Below are 20,305 nucleotides of genomic sequence, written 5' to 3'. Positions count from 1 at the left end.
GAGCGCAAGCAAGGTCGCAGAGAAAATGCGGACTGGGTTTTGAGTGATGTGGACATTTTCTATATGAACAAGTGAAATGGATTGGATACCGACACATTAAAGGGGCTCTCTACCTTACGCTATGAAGTGAGGGGAAACTAATAATGACAGGTTATATGATTATTTATTTAAACTCATATTCGGGCCACTTTATAATGAATATGTCGGCATGTATTTGTAAAAATAAATAAATAAAAAATAGAATGTTTTTTTTGGTTTTTTTAACACCAAATTATTTAGGGGGGCTTGAGAATATTTTAGGGGGGCTTGAGCCCCCCCTAAAATAGGCCTAACAATGCCAATGGCTAGCAGAAAGGCAGCTCTTGAAAGCCAATCAGTGAGCTTGTAGGCAGTCTAAAGTGACAGGCTTCAGTCCGAGCTGTGGTTTTCCACCTGGCACAAGTGTTTGATTTGCCTCCATTCAATAGTGTTACATTATTTTTGTACATTAAAAAGTGCAGTGGACAAAGACTGTCTTTTGTAAAACTGCCCCCAGACTACGTCTGTGTCAGCAACAAATCATTTAAAACTCCACAACAACATGAACATAGCTAAGGTTGTAGCAAACTTTAAGACTGCAGACGAACACCAGTTTACGAACCACAACTTGTTTCCTTAATTCCACCATTTTTAGAAATTGTAGAAAATTTGCTTAACTAATCATAATATCTTAATGAAGAAATTACAACAGTAGCGAGTTGGTCTTAAACTGGGTAATAAACTACTAAAACAACAGGGGGAATACCTGAAGCTAACACTAATGGTGTTTGTTTACATTGTGACGCCGGTGAGCTATTGTATCCTCCTACGGTGTGTAGTGAAGCATGTTTAGCTATTCCTCGTCCTCCAGTGATAATGCTACTTGTAAGAAACATACTTAATTTGTCGCCATGGAGGCCAGGATTAGTGATTTAGATGTTAGCTGCTAGCTAGCTAGCCATGTCTTTAAGCAGCTCTTCCTGAGGGTGTCTCAGTGTTATAACTTCACCTTTATCTTGACTTTTTACACCAAAATGCGTCCATTCTCCCTTTTCTGTCTACACACTGTGTCTGATTGTAAGTACTCTGTGTGTGTGCGCTGCCCAAAATGCTCCTCTGATCCTAAAACCAGCAATGTCATGATGTGGCGATGACGGACGGTTGGTGGACCGGTATTTTTTCGAGGCGGTATAGAGCAGAATATGATTCATTAGTATCGCAGTGTGAAATGTCCTGTCCCATGGGGGTTGAGGCCAGGGGATGTTGTGGTTGGTGAGGCTCTCCGAGGCTCCACTTAAGAACTTTCCGTGGACCAAAGCGGTGGTGTTTTGCCAGCAGAAGACCACATGTCCCATGAGGACTAGCGCACATAGCGTCCAGCTCACAGCATGATTCACTTTTATTCTTCTTTCTTTGGGAATGGCGTGGCGCGGTTGGGAGAGTGGCCGGGCCAGCAACCTGAGGGCTCCTGGTTCAATCCCCATTTTCTACCAGCCTCGTCATGTCCGTTGTGTCCTTAAGCAAGACACTTCACCCTTGCTCCTGATGGGTGGTGGTTAGGACCTTGCATGGCAGCTCCCGCCACTTTCCAGAGTAGCAACCTACTCTGGTTGTAGTTGTTTGTGTGTCAGGGTTCCTGCTACACCTCCTCAGAGTCACTAAGCACCAGACATACACCCCTCAGGCCATGACACAGGTGTCCTTCAACTAGTTGCAAGTCCATGTATCGTCCCTAAAGTTCTGGAACTATAAGGTTAGTGCTGCTTTAGGGCTGTCTTTGATTGATTGATTGACACCACTCATCCATGCGCTGTCAGCCTGACCCTGTACTGGGAACTGGGGTGGAAACGCAAACCACAAAGTTCACTTCTTGAACTTTTGGTGGAAAGGGCCTATTCTGTGATGATCCGCTGCCTGGATCATGTTTTGTTTATGTTTAGGATTCTCTTAGTTCTGTTTCAGCCCCCCTGTGTTTGTGTTTCTGGTTGCCATGGGTGCTGATTATGTTCACCTGCTTCTGGTTAGTGGTCGGGACGCTCACTTGCTCCCGGTCACTAATCAGAGAGCTATTTAGTCCTGCCTCTCTGGCTGTTTTGTTTGCTACATGCAACACTGACCTTTGTTAGCCATGCTACGTCTTCTTGTTTCCAGCCTAAGTTTTGCTAATCTGTTTGTTTGTATTCTTGCCTGATTGATGAGAATAAATAATTTTTCTTACCTGCACACTGCTTCCAGAGGTCTGTCTGCATCTTTGGGAAACCATCCGTACAATAGCGTGCGACCCAAGTGTAACATAGTCATGCCTTTGAGTGTGCATGAGTTCTGTGTGATAGCATTTAGTCAACAACCACTGATGGAAATAATGTACTTAATGTACAAACTCCAAAAACAGTGAAGTTGTCAGGTTGTGTAAATGGTAAATAAAAAGAGAATACAACAAATCCTTTTCAACTTATGTTCAATTGAATAGACTGCAAAGACAAGATATTTCATGTTCACACTGAGAAACTTTGGTATTTTTTGCAAATAATCATGAAGTTAGAATTTAATGGCAGCAACACATTGCAAAAAAGGCATTTTTACCAGTGTGTTACATGGCCTTTCCTTTTAACAACACTCAGTAAAGGTTTGGAAACTGAGGAGACACATTTTTGAAGTGGAATTCTTTCCCATTCTTGCTTGATGTACAGCTTAAGTTGTTCAACAGTCTCCCTTCTCATATTTTAGCCTTCACACATTTTCAATGTCTGGACTACAGGCAGGCCAGACTAGTGCCCACACTCTTTTACTATGAAGCCACACTGTTGTAACACCTGGCTTGGCATTGTCTTGCTGAAATAAGCAGGGGCGTCTATGGTAACGTTGCTTGGATGGCAACATATGTTGCTCCAAAAGCTGTATGTACCTTTCAGCATTAATGGTGCCCTCACAGATGTGTAAGTTACCCATGCCTTGGCCACTAAAACACCCCCATACCATCACACATGCTGCCTTTTACACTTTCACCCTAGAACAGTCTGGGTAGTTAATTTCCTCTTTTGTCCAGAGGACACGACGTCCACAGTTTCCAAAAACAATTTGAAATGTGGACTTTGCATCAGTCCATCTTGGATTAGCTCAGGCCCAGCGAAGCTGGGTGCATTTCTGGGTGTTGTTGATAAATGGCTTTGGCTTTGCATAGTAGAGATTTAACTTGCACTTACAGATGTAGCGACCAACTGTAGTTACTGACAGTGGTTTTCTGAAGTGTTCCTGAGCCCAAGTGGTGATATCCTTTACACACTGATGTGGCTTTTTGATGCAGTAGCGCCTGAGGGATCCAAGGTGTGTTATATCATGGCTTACGTGCAGTGATTTCTCTAGATTCTCTGAACCTTTTGATGATATTACGGAGCGTAGATGGTGAAATCCCTAAATTCCTTCCAATAGCTGCTTGAGAAATGTTGTTCTTAAACAATTTGCTCAGGCATTTGTTGACAAAGTGGTGACCCTCGCCCCGTCCTTGTTTGTGAATGACTGAGCATTTCATGGAAGCTGCTTTTATACCCAATCATGGCACCCACCTGTTCCCAATTAGCCTGTTCACCTGTGGGATGTTCAAAATAAGTCTTTGATGATTCCTCAACTTTAGCACTCTTTTTTGCCACTTGTGCCAACTTTTTTGAAACATGTTGCAGCCATCAAATTCCAAATGAGCTAATATTTGCAAACAATAAGAAAGTTTCTCAGTGTGAACATGAAATATCTTGTCTTTGCAGTCCATTCAATTGAATATAAGTTGAAAAGGATTTGTTGTATTATCTTTTTATTTACCATTTACACAACGTGACAACTTCACTGCTTTTGGGCTTTGTAGTTGCAGGCAGAAATTCTTTGGAGCTGACTAATGAAAACAATAAAATGTATGGATGGCTTTAAGTCTATCAAAACAGGACTATTTCACATATTTTCAGAAGTGTAAGGACCGAAGGCTGGACTTTTATTTTCATTTTGTGTAAAATGTCAACTCAAGACTGTCACATTTTCAAACTTTCACTGCAACAGATGGGAGTCATGAATGAAAACAGAGGCAGTATGTTAAGACCAGTTGAAGATCAGGACAAAGACTTGACAGGGCCTACTGACAAAATGTGAGTCAAAGATCTTCTATATGACAGAAGAGCTCTGTGAACTTCAGTCCCAAAAGCCAAGAGTTGAAAATCTCTGGTCTGAAAAAGTCCGCCAAGGTCTCACTTGGCACTTTCTGTAGGATCATGCGGCACTTTCTCAGTTTGCGCCGGCATGCTGCAGGGGTATGGACTGGGCTCCCTGGCTTTGCAGGACGTGCACCGCCTGGTGATCTCCAGCAGCTTGACACGGAAGCTTTTAATCCGGAAGGCGTAGACCAAGGGGTTGAGGGCCGAGTTGACGTGGGACATGAAAATGCCCACCTTGATGGCCGGCTGAGGTATGGAACCTTTCCCGTCGAATAGGCTCACGCAGTTCATGATGTGCAGCGGCAGCCAGCACACCACAAACAGCAGCACCACCAAGGCCAAAGACTTAGCCAGCTTGAACTCCTTCCTGTAGTAGCGTTCGCCGTCCGAGGTGGCCTCCGCGCGTCGGTTGAGCTGCCGGCTGATCACTCGGAAGAGCTCTCCGTAGAGAACGATCATGATAAGCAGGGGCACCACCACGCAGCCAAAGAAGTTGAAGTAGACCATGTACTTCATGGTAATGACGTCGGTGAAGTTGCACACCATGGAGTCGTGGTGGCTGAGGTTGACCGGATCACGGCGGTTGTTCCAACCCATCATGGGCACCAGGCCAGTGAGGAAGGAGACCATCCAGCATAGAACCACAGCCACGTAGGCCCGCCTCTGGGTCATGATGGTGCTGTACCTGCAAGGAGAACTTTCAATCAGCATGGAGATATAAAACAATGTCAAAGTGACAGCTCCTCCCTCACCATACTTTGCCTATGTCAGTTATGTGGGCGGACATTTTCATTCCCTTAAAAGCCTGCAATGATCAGTCCATTGATTTGCATCAGAGCAGCCAAAGATACTTGTTGCTTTGTAGGACGTCAACAGGAAGAAGAATCTCCTCCTGAGCTCAGCTGGAAGAGCTGATGTTTGCTTTTGTGACGGTAAATAACGCTCCAGCACACCAGTCAAAGATCCTCTATATTGTATGTGCTGCTGTTTCTGAGGACCAACACTAGTCAAAGATCCTCTATATTGCAGCCGAGTATGTGCTGCTGTTTCCAAGGACCAACCCTAGTCAAAGGTCCTCTATATTCCAGCCGAGTATGTGCTGCTGTTTCTAAGGACCAACGCTAGTCAAAGATTCTCTATATTGCAGCCGAGTATGTGCTGCTGTTTCCAAGGACCAACACTAGTCAAAAGATCCTCTATATTGCAGCCCACTATTTGCTGCTGTTTCTAATGACCAACGCTAGTCAAAGATCCTCTAAATGTGACTGCTCGCTGACTGCTCGCTGTTGCTGTTGCGAAAAAGCTAAGTATCGTTCTATCTGTGTGCTTCTAATTGTTTTACAGCTTTCTTTACTACTTCTCAAACATACTTAGTAGTCTTATTTAACTTGCAAATCACCCGATCTCTGTCTCACCACTCCTCTCTCAGCTAGCTAGCTGCTACATTAACCAAGCTAGCACGGAGAAAAGCAGCGTTGGTCTGAAGGAATCTGCTCCCCACACATCGCAACCACTTCCCCGAAGACAGCAAGAACTTGACTCGGTGAAAGAAATACCGTGAGTCTGGCTCCCTGCTCTTCGTGCATCGTTCTCATGGATAGGCTGGCTCTGCTAGAGGGCCATGTCCGCCAGTTTGAGCAGAGTAATCTCCTAACTTTAGACGTTGCAGACATATCTGCTAGCGTTAGCTGTAGCGAGCTAACTAGCTCAGCTTATAGCAGCCCTAAGCGGCCTATAAGCAATGGTGAACCGGTTGAGACGCATCTAGTCCGACACCCCAGTCTACCGGGCACCAGACTTTAGTCATAGGGGACTCCATCACCCGAAACATAAAGCTTAGCAAACCAGTCACAATTAAGTGTATTCCCGGGGCCAGAGCACCTGACATTGAAGCTAATCTTAGGGAGCTAACTTTCAAAAGGCCTAAAAAACACGTACGACAGGCTAATCGCACCACTAGCTATGCGAACACAGTTGTACACGTTGGCTCCAATGACACTAGGATGAGACAGTCCGAGATTACAAAGAGGAACATAGCCAGGACTTGTAATCTGGCTAGCAAGATGTCCAGGCTAGCAAGATGTCTCTGGCCCCCTGCCTGCGAGAGGCAATGATGAGAGGTATAGCAGATTAGTCTCGCTTAACAAATGGCTGGCTAGTTTCTGTAGACAACAGGGACGAACGTTTAATGATAATTGGCCCTCTTTCTGGGGCAAACCAGGCCTGCTGATGAGGGACAGCCTTCCCCCTAACCAGGAAGGCATCATCATCCTGCCTAGGATTGAATCACACTTGACTAACTACACTAGAGCAAGCCCGGTCACAGGCAATTACAGAGCCTGCTAGTCCGGGTGAGGAGTCAGTTAAACTAGAACTAGCCAGCGCCAGGCTGGAAAATCCCTGCACACATAGCATTTCTCCTAGAATAATACACAACTCACATGATGTTTTTTCTGCAGTGACTGTGTCAGAGGTGGACATGCATTCTACTGAGGTGGCAAATTATAATGTGTTCAGTTTATCGCAGCACCAAGCAAACATACTGAAGATTCCCGTCATATCAATTCCTAGATATGGTCGAAATTATTTAAAGCGCACTTCGCAAAATAGAGGCAACATTATTAATATTACTACTATGGCTAACTTTAACAAAAATTCCTCAAAACAGCCAACTACCTATAATATGGGCTTTTTAGACATAAGATCATTGTCTCCCAAAATGTTATTAGTTAATGAGGTCATTAGAGACAACAATCTTAACGTCATTGGTCTTAGCGAAACCTGGCTCAAACCAGACAATTTTTTTGCGCTAAATGAGGCATCTCCTCCCGACTATACAAATGCGCATATTGCCCGTCCCCTTAAAAGGGGTTGGGGGGTCGCACTAATATACAATGAAAACCTTAACCTTACCCCTAACCTAAGTACAAACCCAGTTTCCATATGAGTTGGGACATTGTGTTTGATGTAAATATAAACGGAATACAATAATTTGCAAATCCTTTTCAACCCATATTCAGTTGAATATGCTACAAAGACAACATATTTGATGTTCAAACTGATAAACTTTTTTTTTTTTTTCACAATACGAAGGTCCTGAGTAGTCGTGAGTTCAATCCCGGCCTCGGGATCTTTCTGTGTGGAGTTTGCATGTTCTCCCCGTGACTGCGTGGGTTCCCTCCGGGTACTCCGGCTTCCTCCCACCTCCAAAGACATGCACCTGGGGATAAGTTGATTGGCAACACTAAATTGGCCCTAGTGTGTGAATGTGAGTGTGAATGTTGTCTGTCTATCTGTGTTGGCCCTGCGATGAGGTGGCGACTTGTCCAGGGTGTACCCCGCCTTCCGCCCGATTGTAGCTGAGATAGGCTCCAGCACCCCCCGCGACCCCGAAGGGAATAAGCGGTAGAAAATGGATGGATGGATGGATGCTACAAAGACAACATATTTGATGTTCAAACTGATAAACATTTTTTTTTTGCAAATAATCATTAACTTTAGAATTTGATGCCAGCAACACGTGACAAAGAAGTTGGGAAAGGTGGCAATAAATACTGATAAAGTTGAGGAATGCTCATCAAACACTTAATTGGAACATCCCACAGGTGTGCAGGCTAATTGGGAACAGGTGGGTGCCATGATTGGGTATAAAAGTAGATTCCATGAAATGCTCAGTCATTCACAAACAAGGATGGGGCGAGGGTCACCACTTTGTCAACAAATGCGTGAGCAAATTGCTAAACAGTTTAAGAAAAACCTTTCTCAACCAGCTATTGCAAGGAATTTAGGGATTTCACCATCTACGGTCCATAATATCATCAAAGGGTTCAGAGAATCTGGAGAAATCACTGCACGTAAGCAGCTAAGCCTGTGACCTTCGATCCCTCAGGCTGTACTGCATCGACAAGTGACATCAGTGTGCAAAGGATATCACCACATGGGCTCAGGAACACTTCAGAAACCATCCATCCATCCATTTCCTACCGCTTATTCCCTTTTGTGGTCGCGGGGACTTCAGAAACCCACTGTCAGTAACTACAGTTGGTCGCTAGATCTGTAAGTGCAAGTTAAAACTCTCCAATGGAAGGCGAAAACCGTTTATCCGTCTATCAACAACACCCAGAAACGCCGTCGGCTTCGCTGGGCCTGACCTCATCTAAGATGGACTGATACAAAGTGGAAAAGTGTTCTGTGGTCTGACGAGTCCAGATTTCAAATTGTTTTTGGAAACTGTGGACGTCGTGTCCTCCGGACCAAAGAGGAAAAGAACCATCCGGATTGTTATAGGCGCAAAGTGTAAAAGGCAGCATGTGTGATGGTATGGGGGTGTATTAGTGCCCAAGACATGGGTAACTTACACATCTGTGAAGGCACCATTAATTCTGAAAGGTACATACAGGTTTTGGAGCAACATATGTTGCCATCCAAGCAACGTTACCATGGACGCCCCTGCTTATTTCAGCAAGACAATGCCAAGCCACATTTTACATCAACGTGGCTTCATAGTAAAAGAGTGCGGGTACTAGACTGGCCTGCCTGTAGTCCAGACCTGTCTCCCATTGAAAATGTGTGGTGCATTATGAAGCCTAAAATAGCACAACGGAGACCCCCGGACTGTTGAACAACTTAAGCTGTACATCAAGCAAGAATGGGAAAGAATTCCACCTGAGAAGCTTCAAAAATGTGTCTCCTCAGTTCCCAAACATTTACTGAGTGTTGTTAAAAGGAAAGGCCATGTAACACAGTGGTGAACATGCCCTTTCGCAACTACTTTGGCACGTGTTGCAGCCATGTAATTCTTAGTTAATTATTATTTGCAATAAAAAAATAAAGTTTATGAGTTTGAACATCAAATATGTTGTCTTTGTAGCATATTCAACTGAATATGGGTTGAAAAGGATTTGCAAATCATTGTATTCCGTTTATATTTACATCTAACACTATTTCCCAACTCATATGGAAACGGGGTTTGTAATAAATATAAATCGTTTGAGATGTTTACTATGAGGTCTGTCACACCGCTACCTCTCTACCTGGCTGTTATCTATTGCACCCCAGGGTCCTATTCAGACTTTATCAGTGGATTCTCAGTTTGTCACTGATCTCGTGACGCACGCCGACAATATAATGATAATGGGGGATTTTAATATCCATATGAATACCCCATCGGACCCTGCGTGTGTGGCGCTCCAGACTATAATTGATAGCTGTGGTCTTACACAAATAATAAATGAACCCACGCATCACAACGGTAATACGATTTAGTGCTTGTCAGGGGTGTCACTACCTCCAAAGTTATGATACTCCCGTATACTAAAGTAATGTCCAATCATTAAATTCGAAGTTCTGACTCATTGTCAACAAGCTAATAATAATAATAATAATAACTGCTATAGCAGCCGCAACATTAATGCTGCCACAACGATGACTCTTGCTGACCTACTGCCTTCAGTAATGAAGGCAGTAGGTCAATTAGGCTCTATTGATAACCTCACTAACAACTTTAACGACACCCTGCGTGAAACCATTGATAGTATAGCACAGCTAAAGCAAAAAAAGGGCCCCTAAAAGGCGCACCCCATGATTTACAGAAGAAACTAGAGCTCATAAATGATCATGTAGAAAGCTGGAACGCAAATGGCGTGCGACTAAACTTGAGGTTTTCCATCAAGCATGGAGTGATATTTTAATAACTTATGAACGCATGCTTACCTTAGCTAAAGCTAAATATTACTCAAATCTCATCCGCCTCAACAAAAACGATCCTAAATTTTTGTTTAGTACGGTAGCATCGCTAACCCAACAAGGGACTCTTCCCAGTAGCTCCACCCACTCGGCAGATGACTTTATGAATTTCTTTAATAAGAAAATTGAAGTCATTAGAAAGGAGATTAAAGACAACGCATCCCAGCTACAACTGGGTTATATTAACACATATACGACTGTATATACGACGGATACTGCAATCCAAAATAGTCTTTCTCTTTTTGATGAAATAACATTAGAGGAACTATTACGCGTGTAAGTGGGATAAAACAAACAACATCTTTACTTGACCCACTTCCTGGGAAACATATCGAGGAGCTTTTTGTATTATTAGGTCCATCAGTGCTAAATATTATAAACGTATAACTTTCCTCTGGCACTGTTCCCCTAGCATTCAAGAAAGCGGTTATTCATCCTCTGCTCAAAAGTCTTAACCTCGATCCTGACCTCATGGTAAACTACCGGCCGGTGTCCCACCTTCCCTTTATTTCCAAAATCCTCTAAAAAATTGTTGCACAGCAGCTAAATGAACACTTAGTGTCTAACAATCTCTGTGAACCTTTTCAATCCGGTTTCAGGGCAAATCACTCTACGGAGACAGCCCTCGCAAAAATGACTAATAATCTACTGCTAACGATGGATTCTGATGCGTCATCTATGTTGCTGCTTCTTGATGTTAGCGCTGCTTTCCATACCGTTGATCATAATATTTTATTAGAGCGTATCAAAACACGTATTGGTATGTCAGACTTAGCCTTGTCGTGATTTAACTCGTATCTTACTAACAATGTGACCTCGGACTATGTTAAGGTAACGTGTGGAGTTCCTCAGGGTTCAGTTCTTGGCCCTGCACTCTTTAATATTTACATGCTGCCGCTAGGTGACATCATACATGTTAGCTTTCACTGTTATGCTGATGACATCATACGTGTTAGCTTTCACTGTTATGCTGATGACACCCAACTCTACATGCCCCTAAAGTTGACCAACACGCCGGATTGTAGTCAGCTGGAGGCGTGTCTTAATGACATTAAACAATGGATGTCCACTAACTTCTTGCATCTTAATGCTAAAAAAACGGAAATGCTGATTATCGGTCCTGCTAGACACCGACATTTATTTAATAATACCACCTTAACATTTGACAACCAAACAATTACACAAGGTGACTCGTAAAGAATCTGGGTATTATATATTATATATTATATTTTATATTATCTTCCACCCAACTCTCTCGTTTGAGTCACACATTAAGAAAAAAATGTGTTCCATTTTGTCCACTAGCGACGCTGAGATCATTATTCATGCGTTCGTTACGTCTCGTCTCGACTACTGTAACGTATTATTTTCATGTCTCCCTATGTCTAGCATTAAAAGATTACATTTGGTACAAAATGTGTCTGCTCGACTTTTGACAAGAACAAGAAAGTTTGATCATATCACGCCTATACTGTATATACCTTTATATACATATATATATATATATATATATATATATATATATACCGTATTTTCCGCACCATAAGGCGCCCTGGGTTAAAAGCCGCGCCTTCAATGAACGGCATATTTCAAAACTTTGTCCACCTATAAGCCGCCCGGTGTTGTAAGCCGCATCTAACTGCGCTAAAGGAATGTCAAAAAAACAGTCAGATAGGTCAGTCAAACTTTAATAATATATTAAAAACCAGCGTTCTAACAACTCTGTTCACTCCCAAAATGTACGCAAATGTGCAATAACAAACATACGTATATCAACATGGACAGAGCTGCGTGAAAAAAGCCACCCGGCCTCTTCGCGTAAACTTAAACTTACCTTAACCACTCGCTCATCTTTTCTTCATCCATCCCTTCGAGTTAGCTTTTATGATGACGCCGGCTGGAAAGGTCTCTTTTGGCAAGGTCTTCCTTTTGAATATCACCATGGGTGGAAGGTTCTGGCCATTAGCATGGCAAGCTAGAACCACAGTGAAGGATGACTTCTCATTCCCTGTGGTGCGAATAATCACCGTACGTGCTCCCGTTGTATCCAGTGCGGTTCACAGGAATATCAGTTGCTGTGAAATAGTACCGGTAATCCGTGTGCGGATGGAGAGATTGCGTCTTTCATGAACCGGATCCCTGACGCTTAGTAGGAGCCATTTTGTGGTCTTTACAGATGTAAACACACAAAGGAAATGAAACGTACGGTGATATCCGCGCGCTTTTTCTTCTTCTACGCGGGCGGGTGGTTGCTTACAGTAGAAGAAGAAGCGCTTCCTGTTCTATGGGGGCGGGTGCTTACCTTGGCGGTTGCTTGCGTAGAAGAAGAAGCGCTTCCTGTTCTACCGGGAAAAAAGATGGCGGCTGTTTACCGAAGTTGCGAGATCGAAACTTTATGAAAATGAATCGTAATATTAATCCATATATAAAGCGCACCGGGTTAAAAGCCGCACTGTCAGAGTAAATTTGTGGTTTTTAGGTGCGGCTAATAGTGCGGAAAATACGGTATATATATATATATATATATATATATATATATATATATATATATATATATATATATATATACATATATATATATATATATATATATACATATATATATATATATATATATATATATATATATATATATACATATATATATATATATATATATATATATATATATATATATATATATACATATATATATATATATATACATATATATATATATATATATATATATATATATATATATATATATATACAGTACATATATACCTTTATATACCTATATACCTTATATACATTTATACATACAGTACATACCCATATATATATATATATATATATATATATATATATATATATATATATATACATACTGTCGGAGGCAGATATTTACAAATATCCATATTTAAGTGTTACTTCGTTACTTTCATAGATATATTACAAGACACCTCGTGTTCTTCCTGTTGTTCTCTTTTGGTTGTCTGCAAGTACTGTATGTGTCAACCTTGAAGTTGTGGTATGCAGGGAGTAGCTATAATTCCTTTATCTTATCTGTTCCTGTGCCCAGCTGAGGAGGACAATGGGTATGTGTTTGGGCTGGAGGAAGAGACAACGAGGGTGGGAGCAAGAGACACTTTATAGATGAGAAGGTTTCCGTATTTCAGATCAGACCATTTTAGCTGCGCTAGTGAACGCTTCAGAACTGGATTGGTCTCACGTTTGTTTTCAAGGCTTTGAAAATAAATCACAAAATACCCATCCTGTCTGGTGGTCAATTTAAACTTCAGCTTATGTGTCATTCAAAGAACCTGGGAGAGACTAGCAATTTGAATTCCCCATTGGAGGAAGAGCTGGTCGAATGCAACAATTTGGGGGCTATCGTCCGGGATGACACGCTGACCAATTGGACCTTCTCTTGCACTCTTCTCGACAGACTCACTTGGCCAACACAATTTAAGGTAAGCAGAGCCTTTTTCTAAAATCTGCTTTAGGAGTCTGTCCTGAAGTCTGTAAGTCAAACACAGTTTTGTACCCCAGACGCAGAGTGGTGATTTTGATAGATTGATTGCATTTTTGCCTTGTCCGCCATTACATAGTAGTTGTACATAGTGGTCAACTCACGTCATTGTGTCTAGACTACCGTGACGGGCAGTTTCATTGACGAGTGAACTAATAGTCGGGTGTGGCTCGCCCTGGGTCATTGGTCATCCCCTAAAAGAGTAACGGGTTCAAGACCCTTCGTATGGTACGATAAATTCTGAGTAACGGGTTCAAGACCCTTCGTATAGTATGATAAATTCTGAGTAACGGGTTCGAGACCCTTCGTATGGTACGATAAATTCTGAGTAACGGGTTCGAGACCCTTCGTATGGTACTTCGTATGGTACGATAAATTCTGAGACAAAAGAGACACAATGACCACGGAGTGTGACAGACAAGAATGTGATGGCGGCTGGGGAAAATGTGATGAATGGTTACTGTTTAATGATCAATTGAATGCACTGTTGTCAACAATGAAATTAGCAGGTAGAGTTTAAAAAAAAACAAAAAACAAAAGAGAATGTTTCTTGAAAGGGTTAAGAGGGAGTTTACAACACTCGTAAAGTCGTGAACTCAAACGTTTGGTAAATTAAGAAAAGTAACTGGAAGTTTTATGGTAAAGTGAAACGCAGAGAAAGAGCTTTCGTGCAACTTTTTCCTTTTGTGCGTGAGTGCTTACGCGTGCTTGTGTGTGTGTGTGCTGCTGGTTACGCGTGCTTGTGTGTGTGCGCTCGCTTGTGTGTGCGTGTGTGTGTGTGCTACTGGTAACAATGGAACACGCAGGGAGAGAAAAAAGGAAGTTAGAGGGAATAAAAGTAAGCGGGGGCTACATGGAAAAACGAAATGCAGCGAAACAAATGATAAGAATTGAGACGAATATGAAAAAATGGACTGACTGGTCTTTCGCCTGTCGCGCGCGCATGCACCAGACTATTCAAACGACCCGCCCAGACTTTGACTAAGCCACCGCCCCCTACTCCTGTGACAAACGAGGGAGGTACTCCCACGCCTCCTCTAAGATTGATCCTACCTCCGAAACTTAAAATGTCTCCATCCGCTCAAATTCTTGACCCCTCCCTTTGCACGTCTGACCATTTTCCTCCGGCAGATGGCAACCTCGCGCGTACACACCAGACATTTTTGACACATGACATACATTCATATAACACACGCTACGGCCTGATAATAGGGGCATATTTCAATATAAGCCTTTTGCTGTTGCAAACATGCAAGCCATTGTTTACAAACTCCCACCTGTACCTGAAGGAGGGAGCCTTTGGCTAAACACTTTAGACAAAGCTAACCCTGATGTCTACGGTGCCGAAAGCAGCACATGGGAGGGACATCTTATTCATCATATGCAGAATTGGAGAGAGCAGGATGATGACAACAAGGCTGGTGGTGGAGTAGCAAGGAAACAACTCCTTAGTTTACAGATCGCTGAAGATAAAAAATCAGCCAAAGTATATTCAGCAGTGGGTGACCTTTCTTTTGAGCTCCAGCAGGTGGAGGAAAAAAATCCTCAACAGACGTGAGACCAGACGGTTGGACTCGGGTGGTGGACGACGCAGTGCTTCAAGGTCAGTCCGGGGTGGAAACTGTTTCATCCGTGACCAGCCTGGTCACTGGGCTCGAGACTGTCCGAACATTTCCGAACAGGAAAGGTCCCGTCATACCGCCAGACAAACACGAAGCCGTGGCAAAGGACGCCCAAGGCAGAAGCCTCAGCAGGAAATACAGACAGGCCCCCTGTTGGACATAAGTGTCAATGGACAATGTTATCAGTTCGTGATTGACACTGGTGCCACACACTTCTTTCTGAATGCAGAGGTACCAAAGAAACTGTGTGCTTCCTTTTTGAAGGTCGAAGGCTTCGCTGAGGTCACAATAATGTTACCTGTCACAAAACCACTTCCGGTTCAGATTGCTGGACACACACTGAAGCTCCCCTTCGTGGTTGATCATCACACACCTTGCCTGCTTGGTAACGATCTGCTTTACAAACTGTACCCTGACATTCAATATCGCACAGAAGGAACCTTCCTTGTGTTACCTGACGGCACAACCACTAAGCTGCGACTGTGGTATGAGCTCCATGAGCTCATACCACAGCCTGAAGCACCAGAAATGGCTGACATCCACTGAGTACTCCAACTCCTGCACTAACTGCTTTATCAGTGAAAACCCTGGCTGACTGAGCTGCTTCCGTGTGTACAGCCACCCGAGTCGCCATATGTTATGATCACCAGTTAGACACTCATACCAGGAGACCTTTGACTCCTTTATATATATGTTGTAACTCAAGGTGTGGCTGCTCATGTTGACCTATCTTTGCAACAACTAGCATGGTATAAGATGGACACAAATGCTGCCCCACACTGTTCCCTTGCTCTCTGTCCCGCCTACGAAACCAAAGACTTAGGTCCAACGATAAAACACTGCGTAGCTGCCACACATTGCACCGACACCCAAATACCACATTTTATATTGTTTAAGTTTTCTGTTAAACACATAGCTATGGGGCTGCACTTTAGACACCTATAGGCTACGAGGAGCTAGCAGCTACACAACAGCTGAGCTAAAACGACACATTACATTTAAGCATATCAAACAATTATAGTTGCTTATTACATACACAAAGTCGCCATGACAGAAGTCTGATAGAAAGTATTCAGCAACAAACGTGTCCGCATCATTCGACTTTCTACAACATGAGCTTGACTTAATTTGTTATTGTGGCTACCTGGTGTGGTAAATTTTCAAATTACTATTGCTAAAGCATCCGCCATAAGATTAGTATATTTCTAGTATTTGTGTCAATATAAATATAGGCATATTTTGAAGCTTCCACCATATTGAATAAATTACATAAAATTTAGGGTTTATATATATATATAAGACACGCCAGCCGGCCCCCTGACAACTTCAGCGAACCAATCCATCCTCCCCTCCTCACAGCCCCCCAACTCCAATGACTACCTCCCCCCACTTAACACCTCACCCTCAGCTTGATGACCCCCCCTCCCCCAACAACCTGAGACCCCCCAGTGTGTCTGTCTGCAGAACAGGTGAATGCACAGCTAAATAAGCTACAAACAGGCAAGGCCCGCGGGTCCTGACGGTGTGAGCCCCAGGGTGCTCAAAGCCTGCGCCCCACAGCTGTGTGGTGTGCTCCAGCACATCTTCAACATGAGCCTTAGGCTGCAGAAAGTCCCCATACTGTGGAAAACCTCATGTGTGGTCCCCATCCCCAAGTGCACGGGACCCAGCACGTCGAAGGACTACAGGCCGGTGGCTATAACCTCCCATATCATGAAGACCATGGAGAGGTTGGTCCTGGAACAACTCCGCCCTACAGTCAAGCCCCACCTGGACCCACTCCAATTCGCCTACCATCCCCAACTCGGAGTGGAGGACGCAGTCATCTACCTGCTGAACCGAGCCCACACCCACCTAAACAAGCCTGCGAGCAGTGTGAGGGTCATGTTTTTTTACTTCTCCAGTGCTTTTAATACCATAAGGCCCGGACTACTGGGTTTGAAGTTGGAGACGATGCAGGTGGAGGCCCCCTTGGTGTCCTGGGTTGTTGATTACCTGACTGACAGACCATAGTACGTGCGACTGCAGGACTGTGTGTCTGACAGGCTGGTCAGCAAAACCGGGGCCCCGCAGGGCACAGTCCTCTCCTCCTTCCTCTTTACCATCTACACCACCCATTTCCACTATCACTCAGAGTCCTGCCACCTTCAGAAGTTTTCTGATGACTCTGCGATAGTGGGGTGTATTGAGGATGATGACGATGAGGAATACAGGGCACTGGTGGAGGACTTTGTCACACGGTGTGGAAAGAACCACCTCCAGCTCAATGTGACGAAGACCAAGGAGCTGGTTGTGGACCTGGGAAGGAGGAGGAGTACCTGTTTCTATCAGGGGGGTGGATGTGGACATGGTTGAGGATTATAAATACCTTGGTGTACACATGGACAACAAGCTGAATGGGTCAAAACACGCTGAGGCACTCTACAAGAAGGGACACTCTCCTTCCTCAGGAGGCTAGGATCCTTCAACGTCTGTACAAAGATGATGAAGATGTTCTACAAGTCGGTGGTGGCGGGCGCCTTCTTGTATGCCGTGGCCTGCTGGGGCAGCGGACTGAGAGCGAGGGACGCAAACAGACTGGACAAGTTGGTAGAGAAGGCCAGTAACGTGGTGGGAATGGAGCTAGACTCTCTGGCGGTGGTGTCAGAGAGGAGAAGTCTAGCAAAGCTCCTAGCCATTATGGACAACACCTCCCACCCACTACACTCACATTATGGACAACACCGCCCACCCACTACACTCACATTATGGACAACACCTCCCACCCACTACACTCACATTATGGACAACACCGCCCACCCACTACACTCACATTATGGACAACACCTCCCACCCACTACACTCACATTATGGAAAACACCTCCCACCCACTACACTCACATTATGGACAACACCTCCCACCCACTACATTCACATTATGGACAACACCTCCCACCCACTACTCTCACATTATGGACAACACCTCCCACCCACTACACTCACATTATGGACAACACCTCCCACCCACTACACTCACATTATGGACAACACCTCCCACCCACTAGTTCCAAAAGTAAAATCTTAATGTTGACTCTGAATGTTAAAATGTTTAATATAAATGTTGAATCTAAATGTTTAATATAAATAAACATTTTAAATATAAATGATGAATCTAAATGTCAAATATAAATGTCAATCGAAATTTTAACTCCAAATGTAAATTCTAAATGTGAAATCTAACCGTTAAATCTAAATGTCAACTATAATAGTACATCTAAATGTTCAATCTCAATATTAAATCCAAATGTTTAATATAAATTTAACTGTTAAATCTCAATGTTAAATCTAAATGTTTAATATAAATTCAAAAAGTATTATCTAAAAGTTGACTCTGAATGTTAAAATGTGTAATATAAATGTTGAATCTGAATTTGAAATATAAATATAATATAATATACATGTTGAATTAAATGTTTAATATAAATCTAATTGTTAAATATAAATGGTAAATCTAAATGTAAATACAAGTGTTACATTTAAATGTTAGATGTAAATGTTAAACACAAATTTTGAATAACATTTTGAAAATAAACATTAACATATACAATTTAATTATAAATGGTAAATATACATGTTAAGCACACGTTCTAAATATAAATAATATAATTAAACTTGAAACATAAATATGCATGTTAAATCTAAATGCAAATGTTAGATATGATTGTTCATTCTAAATGTTTATATTTAACATTTAGATTTACATTAAACATTTAGATTTAAGGTTTTTCATTTAAAATTAAGATTCAACATTAATCCTCATCATTTCATTTCTACCTCAATTTAGAGAAGATGTGCTAAACCTGAGAAAAGACAAGCAAAGTATATTTTGACATGCTGAGCAGCCTGGGATAGGCTCCAGCTCCCCCATGACACTGACAAAGCTCACCTGGTGGGAACCTTCACCCTCAGGTAGCGGTCGACGGCGATGGCGAGCAGCGAGAGGATGGAGCTCTGCGTGATGATGAGCACCAGGCAGCAGAGGAAGAGGCAGGTGTAGAAGTGGGTGGAGATGTCCAGGCTGATGGTGATGGCCAGAGGGATCACCAGAACCCCCACCGAGATGTCAGCCAGCGCCAGGGACACCATGAAGCAGAAGGTGGTGTTGCGCAGGGCCCGGTTCAGCCACACCACCAGCACCACCAGAACGTTGCCCAGCACAGCGGCCAGAGCCACCAGCACCTCCATGGAGATGTAGAGAGTGTCCAGCAGCTCCAGCTTCTTCATGTCAGGACAGGAAGACACCAAACTCACGTCTTGCTTCCACTCCCGGGAACTTCTTCACATGTTGGATGGACCTTCAGCAACTTCTGATGTTGGATGGACCCTCAGCAGCTTCTGATGTTGGATGGACCCTCAGCAGCTTCTGATGTTGGATGGACCCTCAGCAGCTTCTGATGTTGGATGGACCCTCAGCAGCTTCTGATGTTGGATGGACCCTCAGCAGCTTCTGATGCTGGATGGACCCTCAGCAGCTTCTGATGCTGGATGGACCCTCAGCAGCTTCTGATGCTGGATGGACCCTCAGCAGCTTCTGATGTTGGATGGATCCTCAGCAGATTCTGATGTTGGATGAACCCTCAGCAGCTTCTGATGTTGGATGGACCCTGCTTGTGCTAAATGCATCAACTCCTCTCAGACTTCCCTCACTCTCTTCTCTGCACATGATGGAGGGGAGGGACCTTCTCTTCCTGCAGTAGTAGTTCACCCGGGCTGTGTGTGTGGTGTGTGTGTGTGTGTGTGTGTGTGTGTGTGTGTGTGTGTGTGTGTGTGTGTGTGTGTGTGTGTGTGTGTGTGTGTGTGTGTGTGCGTGTGCGTGTGCGTGTGCGTGTGCGTGTGCGTGTGCGTGTGCGTGTGTGTGTGTGTGTGTGACAGAGAGGATGCTGTTGGCAGAGATTTAAACATAAGCAACTTCCAGTGAAGAGGATGCATTAGTGCTAATTAGACGTCACTGTGAGGATACTGGAGTGAAATCAATCTTTTTTTTCTGTAGTTCAAGCCATATATATATATATATATATATATATATATATATATATATATATATATATATATATATATATATATATATATGTATATATATATATATATATATGTATATATATATATTTATATATAAATATATGTATGTATATATATATATATATATATATATATATATATATATATATATA

The 20,305-nt window shown here is 43.1% G+C and overlaps 1 protein-coding gene across 1 annotated transcript; it reads right to left on the bottom strand.

Annotated features, from left to right (window-relative positions):
• Positions 1-4,094: 4,094 nt before the first annotated feature.
• LOC133576998 (adenosine receptor A1-like) lies at positions 4,095-19,319 on the bottom strand. Its single transcript, XM_061930465.2, has 2 exons — positions 19,021-19,319; positions 4,095-4,899 (listed from the first exon to the last, which is right to left on the bottom strand). The coding sequence occupies exons 1-2, from the start codon at positions 19,317-19,319 to the stop codon at positions 4,248-4,250; spliced, it is 951 nt and encodes a 316-aa protein (XP_061786449.2). The 3' UTR covers positions 4,095-4,247.
• Between the last annotated feature and the right edge of the window lie 986 nt (positions 19,320-20,305).

Source organism: Nerophis lumbriciformis, linkage group LG03, assembly GCF_033978685.3.
Source record: "Nerophis lumbriciformis linkage group LG03, RoL_Nlum_v2.1, whole genome shotgun sequence".
NCBI lineage: Eukaryota > Metazoa > Chordata > Actinopteri > Syngnathiformes > Syngnathidae > Nerophis > Nerophis lumbriciformis.
Note: the sequence above shows the minus strand (reverse complement) of the source record. Positions and strands in the feature narration are given on the sequence as shown.